Below are 18,921 nucleotides of genomic sequence, written 5' to 3'. Positions count from 1 at the left end.
TAAATGCCTGGAGTGTGGAAAGAGCTTCTGTCAGAGGAGCAACTTTTATAGACATCAAATGATGCATTGAGGATAGAAACAGAAGAAATACCTGGAGGGTGAACAGGTGTTCAGAAATCTCCGGAGTCCCCAAAGGATCCAGGAGGGAGGAATCCTCCCCCTCCTTATTTCCCATCACGCCCACACAATTGTATTGTCCATTTGTCCACCTCCCCAGTGCCCACTCCAGATAGGAGGACCTGACATTTAATTTGGCCTTCCTTGTTCCAGGTGTGAAAATGCCCCTCCCTGTCATTGTTTGATAAAATCTATGTGGGTTTTCCAAAGGTGGGTACCATGTAAGACCCTCCCCAGACATCTGAAACTCTTGTCAGTTGGATTCTCTGAATGGTCCCCTTGTCTTCCAGTAGAAACCGCTACAAGGGACTCTCTGCTAGGTCCCATAGATCCCTATCGGACACTGCCGTTCTGGTTTGGGGGGAGGCCTGGGTACATGCCTCACTTTATAACCGTTTTCCTGCCTATCTTGTACTTTGAATTTCCTTCTTGGGAAAGAAAGGGGGGAGGGAATGGATTGAGGGTCATCTTTTACGTTTCAGCATTAGACATAAGCAAGCGACGCCTGAAAACAACAACCTATCGCTTTCTGAGTTGGCACTACTAAAGCCAACAAAGCTTTGGGAGATACTAGCCATATTCTCAGCATATAGGAGGAGAAGTACATTGGGGATTGTGCAGATTGAGGCAGGTGTATGTAGGAGATGGTCCTGTGCAGGTGCTCCTTAAAGAAGGTGGAGGTCAAAATATAGCCCTGGGAGACTTTTCTGAAAAAGATGATTAGCATGCTTCATACAATTGCTGAATGAGAAACATCCTTTGTACAGTATTTTCCAAGTTCCTCATATTGCTTTCTTCAAAATGGAATCAAATGTCGATTTAAAATCAACGCAGGCTGCATGCAGTCATTCTCTCCCTGCCATTTTAATTTCTTTCGATTAAAAGAAAGTTTACTCACAAATCAAAATTTATGCTCTGGATCAGTTTCAACCGATTTCACAGTAAATTGAGATTATTTGGTAAAAGTGTAGCCCTACTTTTGGCATAGTGCATTCCCCCTTTCCCCATGGGCCACCCACGGTCCATTATGTCCATCAACAACTTTTGTTCATTTTGTTATGGGAAGAAACCAGCCATGCTGGGAAATCTGGTTAGGATGTCCTTGCGGTGGGAGTAATTTCTCACGGGAAGTAACAATGCTTGGATGCCACTGCCCCCCCCTTCTTTACCCAGGTGGGAGTGAAGCAGAATATAGGTGACAGTGCTAGTCAGTCTTGACATGCTGACCCCCCTTAAAGAAAGATGGACCTAAAACAACAATAAACATACGTTCAAATTATTACTTGATTATCTGTGTTTTCAGGTGGACAAAGAAGCTCTCTTGGTTGTCTGAAAGTCTCTCAAATTCAGGTACTCACATTCTTTTCATCTCCACACCAAAATTGATGCCTGAATTTGGAGATTTAGACTTGATTTAAAATGATCAACCAGCTGGGTGTTCTCATTTTCTCCCTGCTTCCCTTTCCTTAGAAGGGGCCAAATGGGCACCCTGATAAATTGGCTGCAAATAGAGGGAAGATTTCCCAGAGTCCAGGAGCCCTTCGGACACCAACCTACCACTTGGAGATTTCCCAGAGCCCTTCTGAAGTCTGACTAACCTCTTGGAGGGCATCTTCACTCTGATACCTGGCAGTTTAGCCTCCATGGATGAGGTCATGAAGCCTCAGAATTCTCTAAGAGATGACAGGCCTCCCTTGGCATCCTACCAAAGGTCACCTGCTCCACCTTTTACAAGTACACCAATGTCAAGAAATTGTGTGCAGGAGGTGACCAAATCAATCACTGAATTCCCCCATTTCTCACAAAAGGCAGATTTTTGTATGTAGACTGCCTCTGTCAAGGGAAGCTCCACTCATTAATGTAGCTCTGGATGAGCTTCCCATCGCATTTCCTTTCTTTTGCCATGCTCTTTTGTGTTTTGTTCCATCATCCCAGGTGAGCTCCTTCCATGATTTCTCCTTAGGTGAGAAACCTTTTTGTGACTCCCAAAATAATACAGCAATCCAGTAGAGAGGGAAAAACTCCTGTCCCCTTGGAGAATTTCTGCCAAAAGAAAATACTGCATAGCTTAATGACCCTCTTTTACCCAAGGTCCAAATTTTCAGGGATCCAGCAGTTAAAGAGACCCAGAAAGAATCCAACTTGGATTATATCAACATTCCATGGTTTCCTGTTTCCTTTTTCCACCAATGAGGTATAGATTTCTAAGAGGAAATTCACTAGCAGGAACCATTGGCAGGAGATTCTCCTCCTTAGGTCCTCTTTAAATGGAGACGGTCTCCTTTTGTGCAAGAATTCCGAATTCTTATATCCAGGAAGAAAATGTATCCATGCAGTTGCAATTTAAAAACACACTTGAGTGAGTCACATACGGAGAGTTTATTTATTCATTTGGATCCTGTCTTTATTATTTCTGCAAATGAGGCGGAGAAGAAGATGTGGAAGAAAAGGGACTATTTGGAGCTCAGGGTTGGATTGAGGGGTCTTTGGACCCCTCTGAGCCCCTCCCCCTTCCAGCCACGGTGACCCCTCCCTCCTCTCTTCCCCCAACAACAACCCTGTGAGGTGGGCTGGACCGAAAGAGCGTCCCTTGCTTTCTCCCCCTGTGCCTCCTTCACTGGACCCCACTGGCTCCCCTTTAGAGGCGGCTATAAAGTCTCCGCCCCAGAAGAGCCCCCGACCTCCCCCGGCCACAATAGGGAGTAAAGAGGGGGGGAAGGACCCCAGAGATCAATGTGAGCCCTCCGCCCCCACCTTCGCCGGGAACCATAGCAACCATCAACACCACGCAGGCGTCATCTTCCTAGATGAAAGAAAGCGGAAACCGATTGGTCAGTCTGGACAGTCCGGCGATTGGCAGGAGGACCTTTTGAGGCGGAGCCTCCAAAGGAACAGGCGGAACTTCCGGAGGAAAAAAAGGGTGAAGCCTCCACTTCCGGAAAATAACGAGCAACTAGGGAGCTGCTGGGAGGGTCTTTCTCGGAGAAAGGGGGCTGCCAGGGAGGGAGACGGGAGGCTGGGAGGGAGGCCGTGTCCGCCTCCAGCATGCCCGGAAAGATCCGTGAGAGGCGGAGGCTTCGGCCTGGGCCTCCCTGCGGGGAAGGGGACGCAGCCGTGACCCGCCTCTCCTTTTCCCCTGCAGGAGGACGGAGGAGCCCGGTCGGGGAAGGAAGGAAGGAAGCGCCGCGAGAGAGGAGGAGGAGGAGGAGAGCGGGCAGCCCTGGGAGACGGCGGGGAAAGGCCGGGAGGCTCCGGGGCTGCAGGAGGGTTGAGCCCAGGGGGACCCCGGGAAAGGCCGCTGCCTGGAGGGCAATTTAATTATATCATTAATTTAATACTTAATAATTATATATCCTTTTAATTTGAAACAAGTGGTTGTTCAGTCCATTCTAAAAAACATCTAGGGATGAAGCACCCACAACTTCTGCAGGGAAGCTGTTCCACTGGTTAATTGTCATATATTGGAACAGTGCTATCATGTCATCCCTAGTCCTTCTTATCTCTAGACTAGCCTTATCCAGGTCTTCATATCCTTTAGTCTCCAGGCCCTTCATCATCCCAGTTGCTCTTCTTTGCACTTTTTTCAACGTCTCAAAAACGTTTTGTAATGAAGTGACCAAAATTGAATGTAGTATTTAAGTGTGGCCTTACTAAGGTTTTATAAGGTGGTGGAAATAGTTCACGTGATGTTGATTCTATGCCTCTGTTTACACAACCGTATTTCCCCAGCAAGAAACCCCCTTGAGAAAAGGCCCAGAAGAGAGGAGGAGAAGGCTGAGGCAAAGTCTAAGAAAGCAAGATGAGTCACAGCAAGTTAAACAAAGTGTGTCATCCTTTAGCTTCACATTTTAGATTTCATCACGAATTTCAAATGACATATTAGCTCTTTTAACATGGGAATCTGCACCTCTTTTTTAAGTTTTAAGATTGTGTGTTTTCCCCTTCCTGACCAAAGCTCTTTATTTTAATATGTGAGAAGTTGCTTTTTCAGCCACTACACCACAAAGTATTCTGAATGTCTGAATACACCTGCAACTTTCAAGAAAGGCACAAACCCAGCTCGGAAAGACTAAGACATCAATTTGTCATGTGTTAACTTTTCTCTGGAATCAATGTTTTCTGCTTTTCAAACTTCACAAGCAATCAGTGCACTTAATTATTTGTTTTCAATTTTTTATTAGTTTATCATAGCAAAAAATACAAACCAGAAAGAAAAATACAAGTTTAGGGTAAAATAGTGGAGGAAGAGAAGAAAGTACAGTAGAGGGGAAAGGATTAATTTCCTCGACTAAAATTTTTTATTTTTATATAATACATAGTTTCTGTAGCATCAAATCGAATTGACAAAACCCCAAATCAACGTTGTTTTCCCACCTTAAGCACAAAATCCAAAAGTGGTTTCCAAGTAGAAACAAAATTATGTTCTTTAATCAGTCCCTTTAGCCACCTCTGTTAAGTCCATCAGCTTTTGCAGCCATTATTGTCCATTGAGGGAATGACAGTTTGGTCATTTGCTTACTGATGAATCGCTTGGACTGAATATTATATTTCTTTACATGACCCTTAATCAACCATTTTTGCTTTGCTTGTATTTCTTGGTGATTTGTATTTGTATGTTCAGGTGAGCAAAGAAGCCCCTTTACAAAGGTAAAAGTCTCCCCAAAGTGGAGGAAATTCATCTCTTTTCAGCTCCACACCAAACTGGGAGCACCTGGCTTTAGAAGCAACAATCCCACATGATTAAAAACAATCAAGGACTAATTAAAAGGAAGAAGGAAGGGAGCTGGGTGTTCTCTGGAGCACATCTTCACCCACCTCCCCTTTCCTGAGAACAGAAATTGAGTTGAAGATTTGGAATACAACTCTGATAAATGGGCTGCAAATAGAGGGAAGCTTTCCCAGAGCCCAGGAGCCCCTCTGAAGACTGACCAACCTCTTGGGTGGCATCTTCACTCTGACAACTGAGAGTAACTGGCAGCTTAGGCTGCATGGATGAGGTCATAAAGTCATCAGAATTCCCAAGGAGATGACAGGTGCCTATCAAACCTCCCCTGCTCCACCTTTTCTACCTGCAACAATGCCAGGCAAAATGTCTGTAGGAGGCAAGGAAACAAATCGCTCAAGCTGCCCATTTCTCATAAAAGACATTGTTGCATGTAGACTGTCCCTCAACCTCCCATTGCATTCCCTTTCGGTTGCCATGTTGTGTTTTGTTCCATCATTCCTCCATTATTTCTGCCTGGGGGCTGAAGCCTCTTTCACCCAAAGGCCCCCAGAGAAAGGATGGTGAGACGTTTGAGGAGGCAGAAATTCTCTCCCCGAGTTTTGAACTTCAGGTCTCATTTCTCCTCCAGAGATCCAGGCCAGGAAAAGGAATTCCAGCCTCCCTGGAACAGATTCTGCCACAACAAAACACTGCAGAGCTTAATGAAGGGGAGGGGGGTCTAGAAAAAGAAGGGGGGAGAGGGGGAGGGGAAGGGGGGAGAAAGAGGGGGTGGGGTGGGAGAAGGGAGAAAGAAAGAGGGGGTGGGGGAAGGGAGGAGAGAGAAAGAGGGGGTGAGGGGCACCAGAGGAGGGGCAGGACAGAAGACTCCCATTCCCCCCTCGCCGTTCCACCCCCTCCCCTCCTTAGGCGCTTTGCGGGGATCAGTCTGGACTCCCCCTCACTTAGGTCTCCCCTCCGAACAGCCCTGCGAGGTAGGCCTGCGGAGGGAAGGCTGCACCCCCCCCTGTCAGAGCAGCCCCGCCTCGAAAAGGGACCAGATTGTGGGGGGTCGAACTTAGGCAGGAAGGGCTGAGAGGCTGCACAGGAAGAGCGGCGGAGGGCGGAAGGGAGCATGTGAGAGGAACAGGAAGCGGAGGGGCGGAGTAAAGGAGAGAGGAGCCCAGACGCCGAGCGGCCAGAGCGGCACGCCAGTAAGGAGCGAGGGGGGGGGAGTAACAAAGCTGGGCTTTCAATGAGAAGGCCTAGAAGGCGCCGCATTCAAATATGCACCGGCCAGGAAGAGAAAGGTTTCTTCGCAATCGGAAAAACCTACCGGAGCGACAGGGGAGGAGTGGAAGAGGCCCCGCCCATAGTTACGCAATCAGAGGAGCGACGGAAAAAGGTCTGTGGTTAGGCGACGGAAGCTACCGTTTGCATGTCGGGCGCGGGGACTGCTGGGAGTCGCAGCCTGAGAGTCTCGGCGGACAGGCGAGTCCTGGGACGGAGGACCGTAGGAGGCGGAGACTTCGGCCTGCACCTCCCGTGCGGGGAAGGGGACGCAGACGTGACCCTCCTCTCTTTTCTCCCCTGAGGGAGGACGGAGGCGCCCGGCGGGGAAAGGAAGGAAACGCCGCCCAAGAGGAGGAAGAGGAGGGCGGGCCCCGCGGAGCAGCCCTGCCCTGTCCTGAGGCTGCTTCCACTGGTGACGGCGGGGAAAAGCCGGGAGGCTCTGAGGCTGCAGGAGGGATGAGCCCAGAGGGACCACAGGAAAGGTGGCTGCCTGGAGGGCGATGCGGGGAGGAGGAAACAGCCGGAAACTCCGAGACGGTCCTGGAGGGCGGAGGGTCCTTCGGAAGACCCCGGAACACCCAAAGGATCCATGAGGAAGGAAGGAAATTTCAATGCTCGAAATGTGAGAAATCCTTCAAGAGAAATGGAGATCGTCAAAGACACCTAAGGATCCACACAGGAGAGAAACCTCATAAATGCCTGGAGTGTGGAAAGAGCTTCAGTCAGAGGAGCGACTTTGATAGACATGAAAGAATCCACTCAGGGGAAAAACCTCATAAATGTTTGGAGTGTGGAAAGAGCTTCAGTTGGAGGAGCTACCTTTATACACATCAAAGGAACCACACAGGAGAGAAACCCCATAAATGCTTTGAGTGTGGAAAGAGCTTCAGTTGGAGGAGCAACCTTTATACACATCAGAGGAACCACATAGGAGAAAAACCTCATAAATGCGTGGAGTGTGGAAAGAGCTTCAGTCAGAGGAGCAGCCTTTATAGACATCAAAGGATCCACACAGGAGAAAAAACGCATAAATGTCTGGAGTGTGGAAAGAGCTTCAGTCGGAGGGTCAACCTTTATAAACACCAAAGGATCCACTCAGGAGAAAAGCCGCATAAATGCCTGGAGTGTGGAAAGAGCTTCAGTCAAAGGAGCAGGCTTTATAAACACCAAAGGATCCACACAGGAGAAAAACCTCATAAATGCCTGGAGTGTGGAGCGAGTTTCAGTCATAGGAGCAGGCTTTATAAACACCAAAGGATCCACACAGGAGAAAAACCTCATAAATGCCTGGAGTGTGGAATGAGCTTCAGTTGGAGGAGCTACCTTTATACACATCAAAGGATCCACACAGGAGAAAAAAATCATAAATGCCTGGAGTGTGGAAAGAGCTTCAGTTGGAGGAGCAGCCTTTATATACACCAAAGGATCCACACAGGAGAAAAACCTCATAAATGCCTGGAGTGTGGAAAGAGCTTCAGTCAGAGGAGCAGCCTTTATATACACCAAAGGATCCACACAGGAGAAAAACCTCATAAATGCCTGGAGTGTGGAAAGAGCTTCAGTCGGAGGGGCAACCTTTATAGACACCAAAGGATCCACATAGGAGAAAAACCTCATAAATGTCTGGAGTGTGAAAAGAGCTTCAGTGTAAGGAGCAGTCTTTATATCCATCAAAGAATCCACTCAGGAGAAAAACCCTACAAATGTCTGGAGTGTGGAAAGAGCTTCAGTTGGACCAGCAGCCTTTATAGACATCAAAGAATCCACTCAGGAGAAAAACCTCATAATTCTGGAGTGTGTAGAGCTTCAGTCAAAAGGGAAAGCTTAGTAAGCATCAAATAATACACACTAGAGAGAAACTAGAAGTGCCTTGAGTGAGGAAAGAGCTATACTGAGTGTGGAGGCCTCATACTATTGGCTTCATACTATTGTATTGCTAAAGTGGAATAAAATATGGATTAAAAATATAAGAATGAAGACATGGCATAAAAGGGACAGTTGGAAACTTGCTTAAAGGGACAGGGAAATGTCATCAGCCCTCAACCACAACATGTTCCAGTAAAAGTCCCTATGTCAAAAGTCCAAAACCACAAGGTTCAAATAAAGTTTGTTAATGACACGTAGTCCATACCTGTAACAAAAGGAGAAGTAAGACCCCCATCTCCTTATAGGGCTTTTTCCCCAAGGTAACCAATAAGAAATAAGTTAAGTGTTTCCGTGTTACACTGTCTTTGAGAATGTATAAGAATGCGTGCTTCGATAATAAAGATTGTTCAGAATTTCCAATGCTAGCTATGTGCTAGCTTTCTGAACCTGGCTGCCAAATAAACTTTTCCTGTATCCTGAGAAGTCTAAGCCTATCATTTTCTGCAACAATTCTGGCGACCGTGGCGGCAGGACTTAGAGCGATATTTCGCTGAGGATGGAACGGACCGACCGGTGCCCCATCGAGGCCATCTCGCCCTTCTTCAGGCGCCACGGAGATCTTTCTCTGGAAGGGGGCTGATGACCCCTCTTGGGCATCCGGACGACACCACCAATCCAAGAATCTGACCAGGATCAGGACAAGTTAATAAAATTTACGCCGGCTGAGAAAGAAGACGCCTGCAGGCAAGTATTAAAAGAATTGTGGACCCACTCGGTTAGGAGTGGAAGAGGGGGCCTGATCACCTCCCTGAGCCCGGGATAGCGTCCGTTCCAAATGGAACCGGCGTATCCTAATGAGGCTCGTGGTTTGTGTGGGTGGTTAAGTCATCGCAGTTCCTGAAGGCGACCGTGGTATTCCGGCACCCCAGGTCGGTGACAGTGTCTTAGAAATAGAACATGGGAAGGTGGGGAGCGTTCCTCGAACGCCTCTCCAATGCATGTTGAGGGAAAAAAGCCTTGAGAGAGTTTTAGTAAAAAGTCTCTGGCAGAGAAATTACCCTCACCCCTATTATAAAAGCCTCAAGGAGGAAAGAAAAAAAAGCTTTGAGAGAGTCTCAACGAAACATTTAGTTCCTGCCTTGATGTGTTTAAGTGTTTTTTGTTTTGTTAAAAAGAAAGAACAAACGGTCCCATTAGGTGGGGCCAGGAGAAAGAAAACCAAAAAAGGTTATCGAAGGGATAGATCAAGTGGACCACAAACCTGGTCCAAGGGAGCAGTTGAGATAAAAACTCAAATTGCCCTAAGGGAATTTTATTGCCAGAAGCTGAGGGGGAGCTACGTAAGGTCTTGATATATGCTCCATTCTCAATGGCTGATTTATGTAATTGGAAAAATAAAATTCCTGCTTATAGAGAAAATCCAGATGAGATGCATGTCCTTTTTGCATCCATTTTTCTGAACTCACCAGTCTGTTTGGGCTCACATAAAAAGTCTGATGGAAATTTTATTAACTACAGAGAAAAGAATAAGTCTTTTGAATAAGCTTTTGCAGAAGGATAATGAAAAAAAAAACAGACTGAACATGGTTACTGAAGGAACCAGATTAGGAACCTAGTACATTCAGCTGCAAAACTATTGGACCTTAGTTTTGTTAGGATTCAAACAAAAGTTAAGAATTTAGGGAAGGTCTATTAAATTCAACAGAAACAGGATGAAAATCCAGGGGAATTACTAGAATGCATTTATCAAACCTTCAGGCTATATACCACATTAGATCCTGAGGTTGAAGAAAATAAGAGAATGGTCAATATGTCTCCAGAAGATAGGCTAAAGATACAGAAGGATCTTGACAAACTTGAACATTGAGCACTATCTAATAAAATGAAATTCAATGGTGAAAAGAGTAAGATTCTACATTTAGGCAACAAAAATGAAATGCACAAGTACCTTGCTCAACATTAGTAACTATGAAAGGAATCTTGGAGTCCTAGTGGACAACCATTTAAATATGAGCCAGCTGCAGCTGCCAAACAAAGCCAACACATTTCTAGGCTGCATAAACAGAGGGATAGAATAAAGATCACTTGGAATACTGCATTCAGTTTTGGTCACCACGATGTAGAAAGAGTGCAGAAAAGAGCAACAAAGAAGAGGGAGTCAAAAACTATTCTCCAAGGCACCTGAGGGTAGAACAAGAAGCAATGTGTGGAAACTAATCAAAGAGAGAAGCAACTTAGAACTGAGGAGAAACTTCCTGACAGTTAGAACCATCAATCAGTGGAACAGAAATTGCCTCCAGAAGTTGTGAACACCCCAACACTGGAAGTCTTTAAGAAGATGTTGGATAGTCATTTGTCTGAAATGGTATAGGCAGGGGGTTGGACTAGAAGACCTCCAAGGTCCCTTCCAACTCTGCTATTGTATTGCATTGTATCTTCATTGGTCACTCTGCAGATGACATTAGGGAAAAAAGGGGGGCCAGGAAAGGCATCTCTGAATTTGTGGAATGAGCATACAAGGGCACAAAACCTCAGATAAGAAGGAACTTCGAAAGGCAAGAGGAAACACATTTTTCTCGCCAAGGCTCTTAGATAGAGTGGGAGGCAAGGGGACCTGCCGGAAGAATTGTCGAGGAGGTTGTTGCGGGGATCGGTAGTTAGAGGCACACATGCTGTTAATCAGATTGCTGCAGCCTGTCTCTGCTGTGACAAAACAACCCAAAGACAGGATGGAAACTTCCTTTGGAAGTCCTTGTACAGGGCTCCCGGGTGCTGTGTGGCTAATAGATGTCCCCACAATTTTCCCAGAAAGTGAGATTTAGAGATCTCTTGGTTTTGTGTGTACTAAAAGACATTGTGCCAAGATTTGGAGTGCCTTTGAATAGGGCCTCAGATTCTGGCCACCATCAGATGAATCAAGAGCCCCCCCAGATGCAAACGATGTGTTAATGAAAGTCTCCATATATCCGGATCTTTAAAAATATGCCAGCGTGGCTGGGAGATCCAACCTAGAACCCTGGCTGAATGCAAACAATGTATGGACAAACATCTCTATACATTGTCTCTATACATCTTGATCTTTAAAAATATGCCAGCGCGGCTGGGAGGTCAAGATAGAAACGGAACACCCAGGGCAGAGACAGGTATTAACCATCTAGTGCTTAAGGAGATAGAACAAACGGGCATAACTTCGAACAAAAGTAAGAAATTTAGCAGGTCATAAAAAGGTAAAAGCCTATTGAATAGGAAGATCTAGGTAATTGGACTTGATTAATTTGATGTAATTCTTAGGTGTGTATCTATACTAATAACATGTAGAATTGAATGGTGTTCAATTGATTTTGATATGTTTGACCAGCGGGCAAAATAAGTAAGCTTCTCAGCTTGGACTTGGAAGTTGTGGGGAACAGTGGGATTTAAAGTTTTAATCTCTAAGTTTTCCATGCTTGGAGAATAACCCACATGTTTCCCAAGGAAAAAAAAAATTGAAGATTAAAAGGGAGAGACTCTTCCCCGTCTGAAATTGTTGTTTCAGACTATTTGTGCATGTAGGTCTGTGTGGATTGAATAAAATGGAAATTGCATGAAAGGTCTTTGTGAAAAGTAAAAGAGAGAAAGAGAGATGACAGGATGCAAAGTAAAGCTGAATTGCTGACAGTTGCATTGTCAAATAATTCCAAAGCCCAAAGCACAGGTCGATGTAATTGGTGTAAGAAAAAAAAAGGGGCCACTGGCTACAAGAATGTCCCAAGACATGCTTGAATGCCCAGTTCCTCCTTTGGGTCATGATATCCTATGCAAAATGGGAGCTACACTGTCCTTTGAGGAAGATAAAATGGCTCTAATTATGAGGCACTCCCCCAGATGAGATATGGCAATGGTGGTTCAAGAATCCACCAGGCCATGCATATCATCATGCACCAATAATTATACAAGTAAAGCCTCTAGCCATGCCTGTTGCCTATGCCTTCTTCACCATCTCAAATACATAGAAACAACTAAAAACTGTTTGCTTTTGAGTAGGAAAAGTAACAGGTCAAAAGAGGCTGTTTGCTCTTGAAGACTAGGTTTCTCCAAGGATTAAAAATTTTACCTACCTTTTTGGTTAAGTCTTTGCCTCAGGCCTAGAAAATTTCCAGCCTTGCGAAGATGGAAATATGTAGATAATATCCCAGTAACCAAACAGACGAAGGAGAATTGTTGAAAAAAATACCAATCAATCAATTGCTTCATCTGTTAATGGACAAGGCAAAAAGCTGGAAGGCAGGGACAAAAAGCCCCAAGTTAAATACTTAAGAGTAATAATATGCCAAATTGTGAACCCATGAACAGCAGGATATTGCAGAATGAGGATTTCAAATTTCGTGCTTTTAGCCAAACCTTACGCATCTACGAAGGGGGGTGGAAAAAAAAAGGAAGAACCCTTGCTTGCAGAAATGGGCCTTTGAAACCCTAAAGTCAGAATTATCTCAGGCTCTGATAAGAAAAAGGAAGTTGACAACAACTTATCTATCTAAACAACTGGACTGTTGCAAAAGGCTGGCTACATTGCTTAAAATTCTAGCGCCACAGCTCTCCTAATGGAGGAAGCTAATAAATTAACTTTTAGACAGCCTACAAATATCTACACTAGCCATGCAATTCAAGGAATTTTACAAATATCAGGCACTCCTGACTCAAAATCCACAAGTGACCTTGAAGCAAACAAATGCCCTAAAACCCTGCCACCTTTTGCCAATACCAGGACCCGAAATTGAGTATAATTGTATGAGAATAATTGAGAATCAGTTTTCATGCAGACCAGACTTAACTGACGTGCAGTTGAAATATGCAGACTATAGCTTGGATCAAGCTTCATTACTATGGGAGAACATTATGCAGTCTCCCTTGCCCAAGTCTTTGAGAGTGGACCTCTCCCAAAAGGCACCAGTGCCCAAGTGGCAGAATTGTGGGCTTTAATTTGTGCATTAGAAAGAACAAAGAATGAAAGGGTGAACATCTGAACTGACTCTGTATGCTTTCCTTACTTTGCATATCAATACTGCTGATTATAGGGAAAGAGGTCTTTTAACTGTCTCAGGAAAGAAATTAAGCAAATGTGTGAATTGCACTGTTAAGGAAAAGATAAGGTGTGTTTTGATGCCTTACCCTTAGCTCTCTGCTCTGTGAGATGTACTCCATGTAAATAACTTAAATTATCTCCTTTTGAAATGATGTTTGGATGGCCACCAGTTATAAGCCATAATTTGAAAAATCATATAAGGGACCTAGGACAGTTGGGGTCCTCATGGGTGAATCAAATGGTGGGAGAATTGAGTAAGTAAATACAAGTAATCCAACAGTATTGTGTCTCCCTTACCCCCACCATTTTTAACAACTTCCAGTCATAATATTCAGATGGGGGACAGAGTGTGGTAAAACACAGGAAAGGGAAGAATTTGAAACCTAGATGGAAGGGCCCATATACTGTGGTCATGTGTTCTCCACTTGCAGTAAAAGTTTTAGAATCCAAGTCTTGGATTCATTGGACCCGCATTAAACCAGCCGCTGAAGAACATTGGGAGGCTGATTCAGACGAATCCTGTCCCTTAGTAGTACACCTAAAGAAATGCCTCCTATAAGCTTCCCTACCGGTAACGGGTAAGCTCTTACGGGGCAGAAGAAGCCCTACTGAAGTCACCCCCCTGGAAGCTGACTTCTCAACGTATGGCTGAAGATTTGGAGGAGGAAGACAACGTTTCATTTATTAGATATAAGTTGTATTAGAAAGTGTGAGCACCTGTCAGGAAATGGCAAGCCAAGTATTCATAGTCATAACTGTACTATCTCTCGCTTTAGTGAATGTACTTATTTGTTGTATTGCATATTCATCCCTCAGGAATTGTCCCCTCCAGAGGAAGACAGTGCTGAGGCTAAGATAATTAATTGTAATCAAGAGGGAAATGAATCATCTGATGACACTTATGTTTGAGGAACCGTGGGAATGAGTTCTTTGCAGTATAATAGGAGTTTTTGGATTGTGAGAGATATGTTTAGCAAATAAGATTTGGTTTTGTGGATTGCCCAAAGCTGATATTGCCATTCCTTAAACTATATATAACCCCTGCCTTCTCCCTGACATGGTGATTCAGTAGGATAAAAGAATTGTGTTAGGAGAAGTTTTGCATGAGGGACAATTATGAGCCTTTTGTGGCTCTGGCTGTTATTGGCAATGAGCTTGTTAAGTGATAACGTTTTGAATGTTGTGAAAATATCCGAGCAACCCCCCTTGCTCTTGAAGAAAGAACTGAAGAACAGGGTGGAATCAAGTTACAGGATGTGGTACAGGTCTGCTTCCACCAACGATGCATCATTTATGCTTGGGGACAGAACCGTAAGCCAATCCCAACACCTAAAGTCGAAAGAAAGTCTGGGGGATGGTCCAAGAATAGTTTGAGCTTCCTCTATTGGTCAAAAAAGTACAAGGAACAGATGTGTGGTTCTCTTGGCTACCGGGAACAGGTTGGATCAAGCAAATGCTATTTCTTTTATTATGTGGAATCACAAGTTTAGCCTTCCTCCCCTGCATAATACCCTTGCTTAAACAACTATGAGGTCGGTAAAGGAAACACAGGGTAAAAAGTAATTAATGTTAATGGAAAGCCTAATTCCACATACCCTCAAGGAAGATGAAGTCTCAGATACTAGTTCCTATATTCAAATTGCCCTCTTAGAAGTAGAGAAAGTGATTTTGGAAGATAAGCCCTAAGATGTGTATTCTTGTATCCTTGCTTTCTCTGCTATTCTGTATTCTGCATGCTTATATTGTTAATCTAACAGGCTAGACTCAATTGTGGGCCTTAATAGAGTCTAGAAGGGGGGAAATAAAGTGGAATAAAATATGGATTAAAAATATAAGAATGAAGACGTGGCATAAAAGGGACAGTTGGAAATTTGCTTAAAGGGACAGGGAAATGTCATCAGCCCTCAACCACAACATGTTCCAGTAAAAGTCCCTATGTCAAAAGTCCAAAACCACAAGGTTCAAATAAAGTTTGTTAATGACACGTAGTCCATACCTGTAACAAAAGGAGAAGTAAGACCCCCATCTCCTTATAGGGCTTTTTCCTCAAGGTAACCAATAAGAAATGAGTTAAGTGTTTCCGTGTTACACTGTCTTTGAGAATGTATAAGAATGCATGCTTCGATAATATAGATTGTTCAGAATTTCAAATGCTAGCTATGTGCTAGCTTTCTGAACCTGGCTGCCAAATAAACTTTTCCTGTATCCTGAGAAGTCTAAGCCTGTCATTTTCTGCAACATTGCGGTTTTCTGGATAGCGCATCTGCCAGGAAATCCCCCCCCCCCCGGAAACTTTAATCAGTCATGATGGAAGCTATTAGAAGAAAAGCAGCGTGGGGTGGGAAATAGACCTGGCTTATAGAGTGAATTCAGCGTATGCTAGAACACACAATGTCCCCAGGGAAGTACACATCAAATTTCTTAGGAAAAGCACAAGAGATGAAATTCTGAATGCACAAAGGGGGCAAGCCTTGATATACAAAGTGTTGTGGCCCAGCCGGTGCCGGTGCCGCTGCCACCAGACTCCGACAGCGAGGTGTCCTCTGAGTCGGCTCAAGAGGAGGTGGGGGACCCTGGACAGGGTTCCGACGCTGAGCAGGGCGCAGAGAGGCTGGTTGGCCACCAGGGGGCGCCTGAGGCATGGAGCAGTGGTGAAAGCCAAAGGAAGGGGGCTCCTGATGTCATGCCTTGGAGCAGTGGAGAGGAGTCACAGGACAGTGAGTCAGACAGCAGTGAGCTATTAGATGCTCGTTACCGACGTGCTACCCGGCGTAAGGAGCAATTGAGCAATTACCGGAGATAATGGCTCTCAGCTGCTGATCATTAGACTCCTCTCCAGACTATAAAGGGACTGCTTGTGGACACACCCTTTGCAGGAATCAACTGATCATTGGAGTTGGAGAAGCTCAGATCTGTGTCGTACTTTGGCAGGCTGGATTGCTGCTAAAGATTTTACCTGGATTACTGTCAATCTGTTCCCTGGACCTTGGCTGCTAAGGTGATTATCTGGAGCTTGGTAGCTGGATTGCTGCCAAGGGGTGTCGCTGTAGCTGGATTGCTGCCCAGAGTGCTATCTTGACCTTGGCAGTCTGGATTGCTGCCAAGGTGGAACCTGTATGTCAATAAACATCTTTGAAGAGACTTTGTGTCGGAGTGTCTTGGTATACAAGAGGAGGGGGTCAGAACACAAAGATAAGGAGATAACCATTCTGAAACAGATCCCCAAGAAAGTGAGGGAGAAAAGAAAATCTTATTCGCAATTGGCGAATAAACTATACCAGAAGGGGGTGTGGTTCCGATGGTTATTGCCTGAAGGTATGCTAATATTCTGGGAGGAGACAAGAGTTAGAATTAATACACCCATAGAGGCGCAGGCCTTTATGGAAAAAAAGTAATTACTCCTAGAAAAACCAGAAGACACTTCAATAGATGTACAAGACACGGGAGGGGCCAGAGCACTGCCAGCTGGGGGAGATGGGGCGACATCAAGAAAGCTCAGATCACACAAATAAGTAAGAAAATCCATGTGATATAAACTGACCGAAATTACCAATTGAATTTACCACACTGACTATATGCTATTATGTAATATTTGAATCTTATACAATGTATACTATGAGTTTGGAGGGGGGGGTGCACCTACCGCATTTCGCAGCTGCCAAAATTTGTAACCTTTCCCCTACCTTTTCCCTATGTAAAACATCAAAAAAACAATAAAAAACTTTGTTTAAAAAAGAAGAAGAAAAGCAGCGTCTGAAAACCTTTAGGCCATGCAAATGGGATTAAGCTGATAATGAAACCCCCCCCCCTTTGTCCGAATGCAGATTTTGACCAATACATAAGCGTGAAGATGCTTCCTTAACTCTTCTGCCCTGGGAATCAATAGAGCACACATTCCCATGGCTATCTCTAGTTAGACAACAAAGTTATATATCCCACATGGCTATCATAAACATCCCTCCAGAGATGTTGGGACTTTCACTCTCCCAGTGACAGGAAGCCAGTTGTAAAACTCAGTTGTTTCAGATGTAGCTAGTGATTTAACTCTGAGGCTCCCCTCTTCCCAATTGAATGGCAGTATCACTTTTAGGGATCTGACACTGGGCCTTCCTCGCTTCTCATTCTGGACCCTTGGACTCTCTTGCAATTGTTTTCTGAATCATTGGGCTTCCACAGAAGGAAACAACTTACCTGTCAGAAACCACTTAGCCAGGATGTTGAATGCAAGAATAGCTCCCTTACAAGGAAACCCCCAAAACAACATAGCTAGAATATGAAACTAGAAGCTTTGCAAGATACCTGTGACCTGGGTAGGCAACAGGTGGCCTGTGATTTAGCTGTTTAGCATAACAATCGTAAAAGCTTGGGGGGGGGCTTTACCTCAGGTAACCAATAAATATTATAGGCATTATTAGCGGGAGGGCAAGCAGGTGTGTGTGACTCACCTTGGAGTATAAAAATTGAGTGTAAAACCTTAATCTGGGACTTGGAGGCTTTCAAAGCCTGGGTCCTTCTATCTTGGTACCGAAATAAAAGTATATTCTGGTCTCACACCTTGTGTTTGCCTTTGACACTAACTGACCGCCCAGGTCCCTTCCAGCTCCGTTCTGTTCCTTCCCCATTTATCTAGTTAATGCTATTTAGTATTCCTAAGGAAAGAGTATTGGGTCCATAGGAGAACCTTGGGGTACCCCACTGCCTACTTCCCTGCATGTGGAAGGGAAGTTCCATTAAGGCAGGGCTGTGGATCATGAGTCCTTCCAAATATGATCTCCAGAATCCCAATTGAGGAGGATGTTTGAAGAGAGCAGCTCTGCTTTGGGCCTCAGCTTCCCTATAGAGTGGAAGCCCTGGAGTGCGGTCCACAAAGTGGCTGCCATTTTGGAGTGGGAAAAATCATTGCAGCTGCTCTCAGAATGGTGCCCGCTTTCAGGACAGCAGCATAAATCCTCTTGTCATGAAGGCCATGCATTGGAGCGGCTCTTTCCTGAAGAGATTTACTCAAAAGATTTGGTCTAGGGGTTAAGGGACAGGGCTGGAAAGCAAGAGATGCAGACTTCTAATACACCTTGGGCATGGAAGAAAGATGACCAAAACCAGCCACCTTCTCTCAGCCCAACTGACCTTACAGGGTCCTTGCAGGGAAATGAGGAAAATAATGTGTTGGATATATTTTATTTATTTATTTATTATTTGTGCTTCTAGACCGCCCCCTCTCCCAAAAGGGACTCGGGGCGGTGTACAGTCCATGCAAAGAATACATCAGAATACAATAAATAGAAAAATTAAATATGTACAGTTAAATATGGAGGAGGTTAAAATAGAGTTAAAAGGAACTGTACAGTTAGCCAATATATATAAATATAATTTTAAAACCCCTAAGAAACACACAAATTAAATTAAAAACAATACCCCTAAAATAACCAGTTAATAGTACGTCTACCAGGAGATAACAGTTGTAATTATGCCAGGCCCGCTAATCGGAACAGGTGAGTCTTCAATTTTTGCCGGAAGGAGCGGAGGTCATATACACCGCCTTGCAAAAATAATAAAGGTGGGATATAAATAAATAAAAGTGAGCAATGACCGGAAGATGGGGATGAGGCCATGGGACCCCAGGAGGACAGGAAAGCAGGCCCAATACCTTTGGGGACCGTGTGGGGCTGCCAGCAGTGCCCAGGGGGTCTCAGGGTGGGGGAGGTCTGTGGAAGGCCACATGTGGGCTGGGGAGGTGCTGCAGTGTGGGCCCTATTTGAGCCTTTAGATTATGTTAGCTACCTTTTCAAACGGGACATCTGACACTAAGTGGACCATTTGACAAGTTAAAGAGTTTCAAATAACGGGGGATGGTTTTGCAGAGGACTAACATTCAGAAAACCCA

The 18,921-nt window shown here is 44.7% G+C and overlaps 2 protein-coding genes across 3 annotated transcripts in view; both read left to right on the top strand.

Moving 5' to 3' along the window:
* Positions 1 to 3,235, top strand: part of LOC309399366 (uncharacterized protein) — a gene marked incomplete at its 3' end in the record, with an annotated part of 29,780 nt that extends 26,545 nt beyond the window's left edge. The window contains exon 3 of the mRNA XM_081967102.1: positions 2,760 to 3,235. Within this exon, the coding sequence (XP_081823228.1) occupies positions 2,760 to 3,235 (476 nt within the window). The remainder of the gene's footprint in view (positions 1 to 2,759) is intronic.
* LOC309399623 (uncharacterized protein) overlaps positions 1 to 18,921 on the top strand; it is a 200,301-nt gene that overhangs the window by 138,818 nt on the left and 42,562 nt on the right. Inside the window, exon 1 of one of the 2 annotated variants that reach the window (XM_081967628.1) lies at positions 6,194 to 6,231. The exons of the other annotated variant lie outside the window; for it this stretch is intronic. The gene's annotated coding sequence lies outside the window, so the exon portion shown is untranslated. Of the gene's footprint in view, positions 1 to 6,193; positions 6,232 to 18,921 lie in introns of those variants that run through there. 2 annotated transcript variants of the gene reach the window in all.

This window comes from Natrix helvetica (assembly GCF_964273705.1).
Source record: "Natrix helvetica genome assembly, chromosome: 15".
NCBI lineage: Eukaryota > Metazoa > Chordata > Lepidosauria > Squamata > Natricidae > Natrix > Natrix helvetica.
Note: the sequence above shows the minus strand (reverse complement) of the source record. Positions and strands in the feature narration are given on the sequence as shown.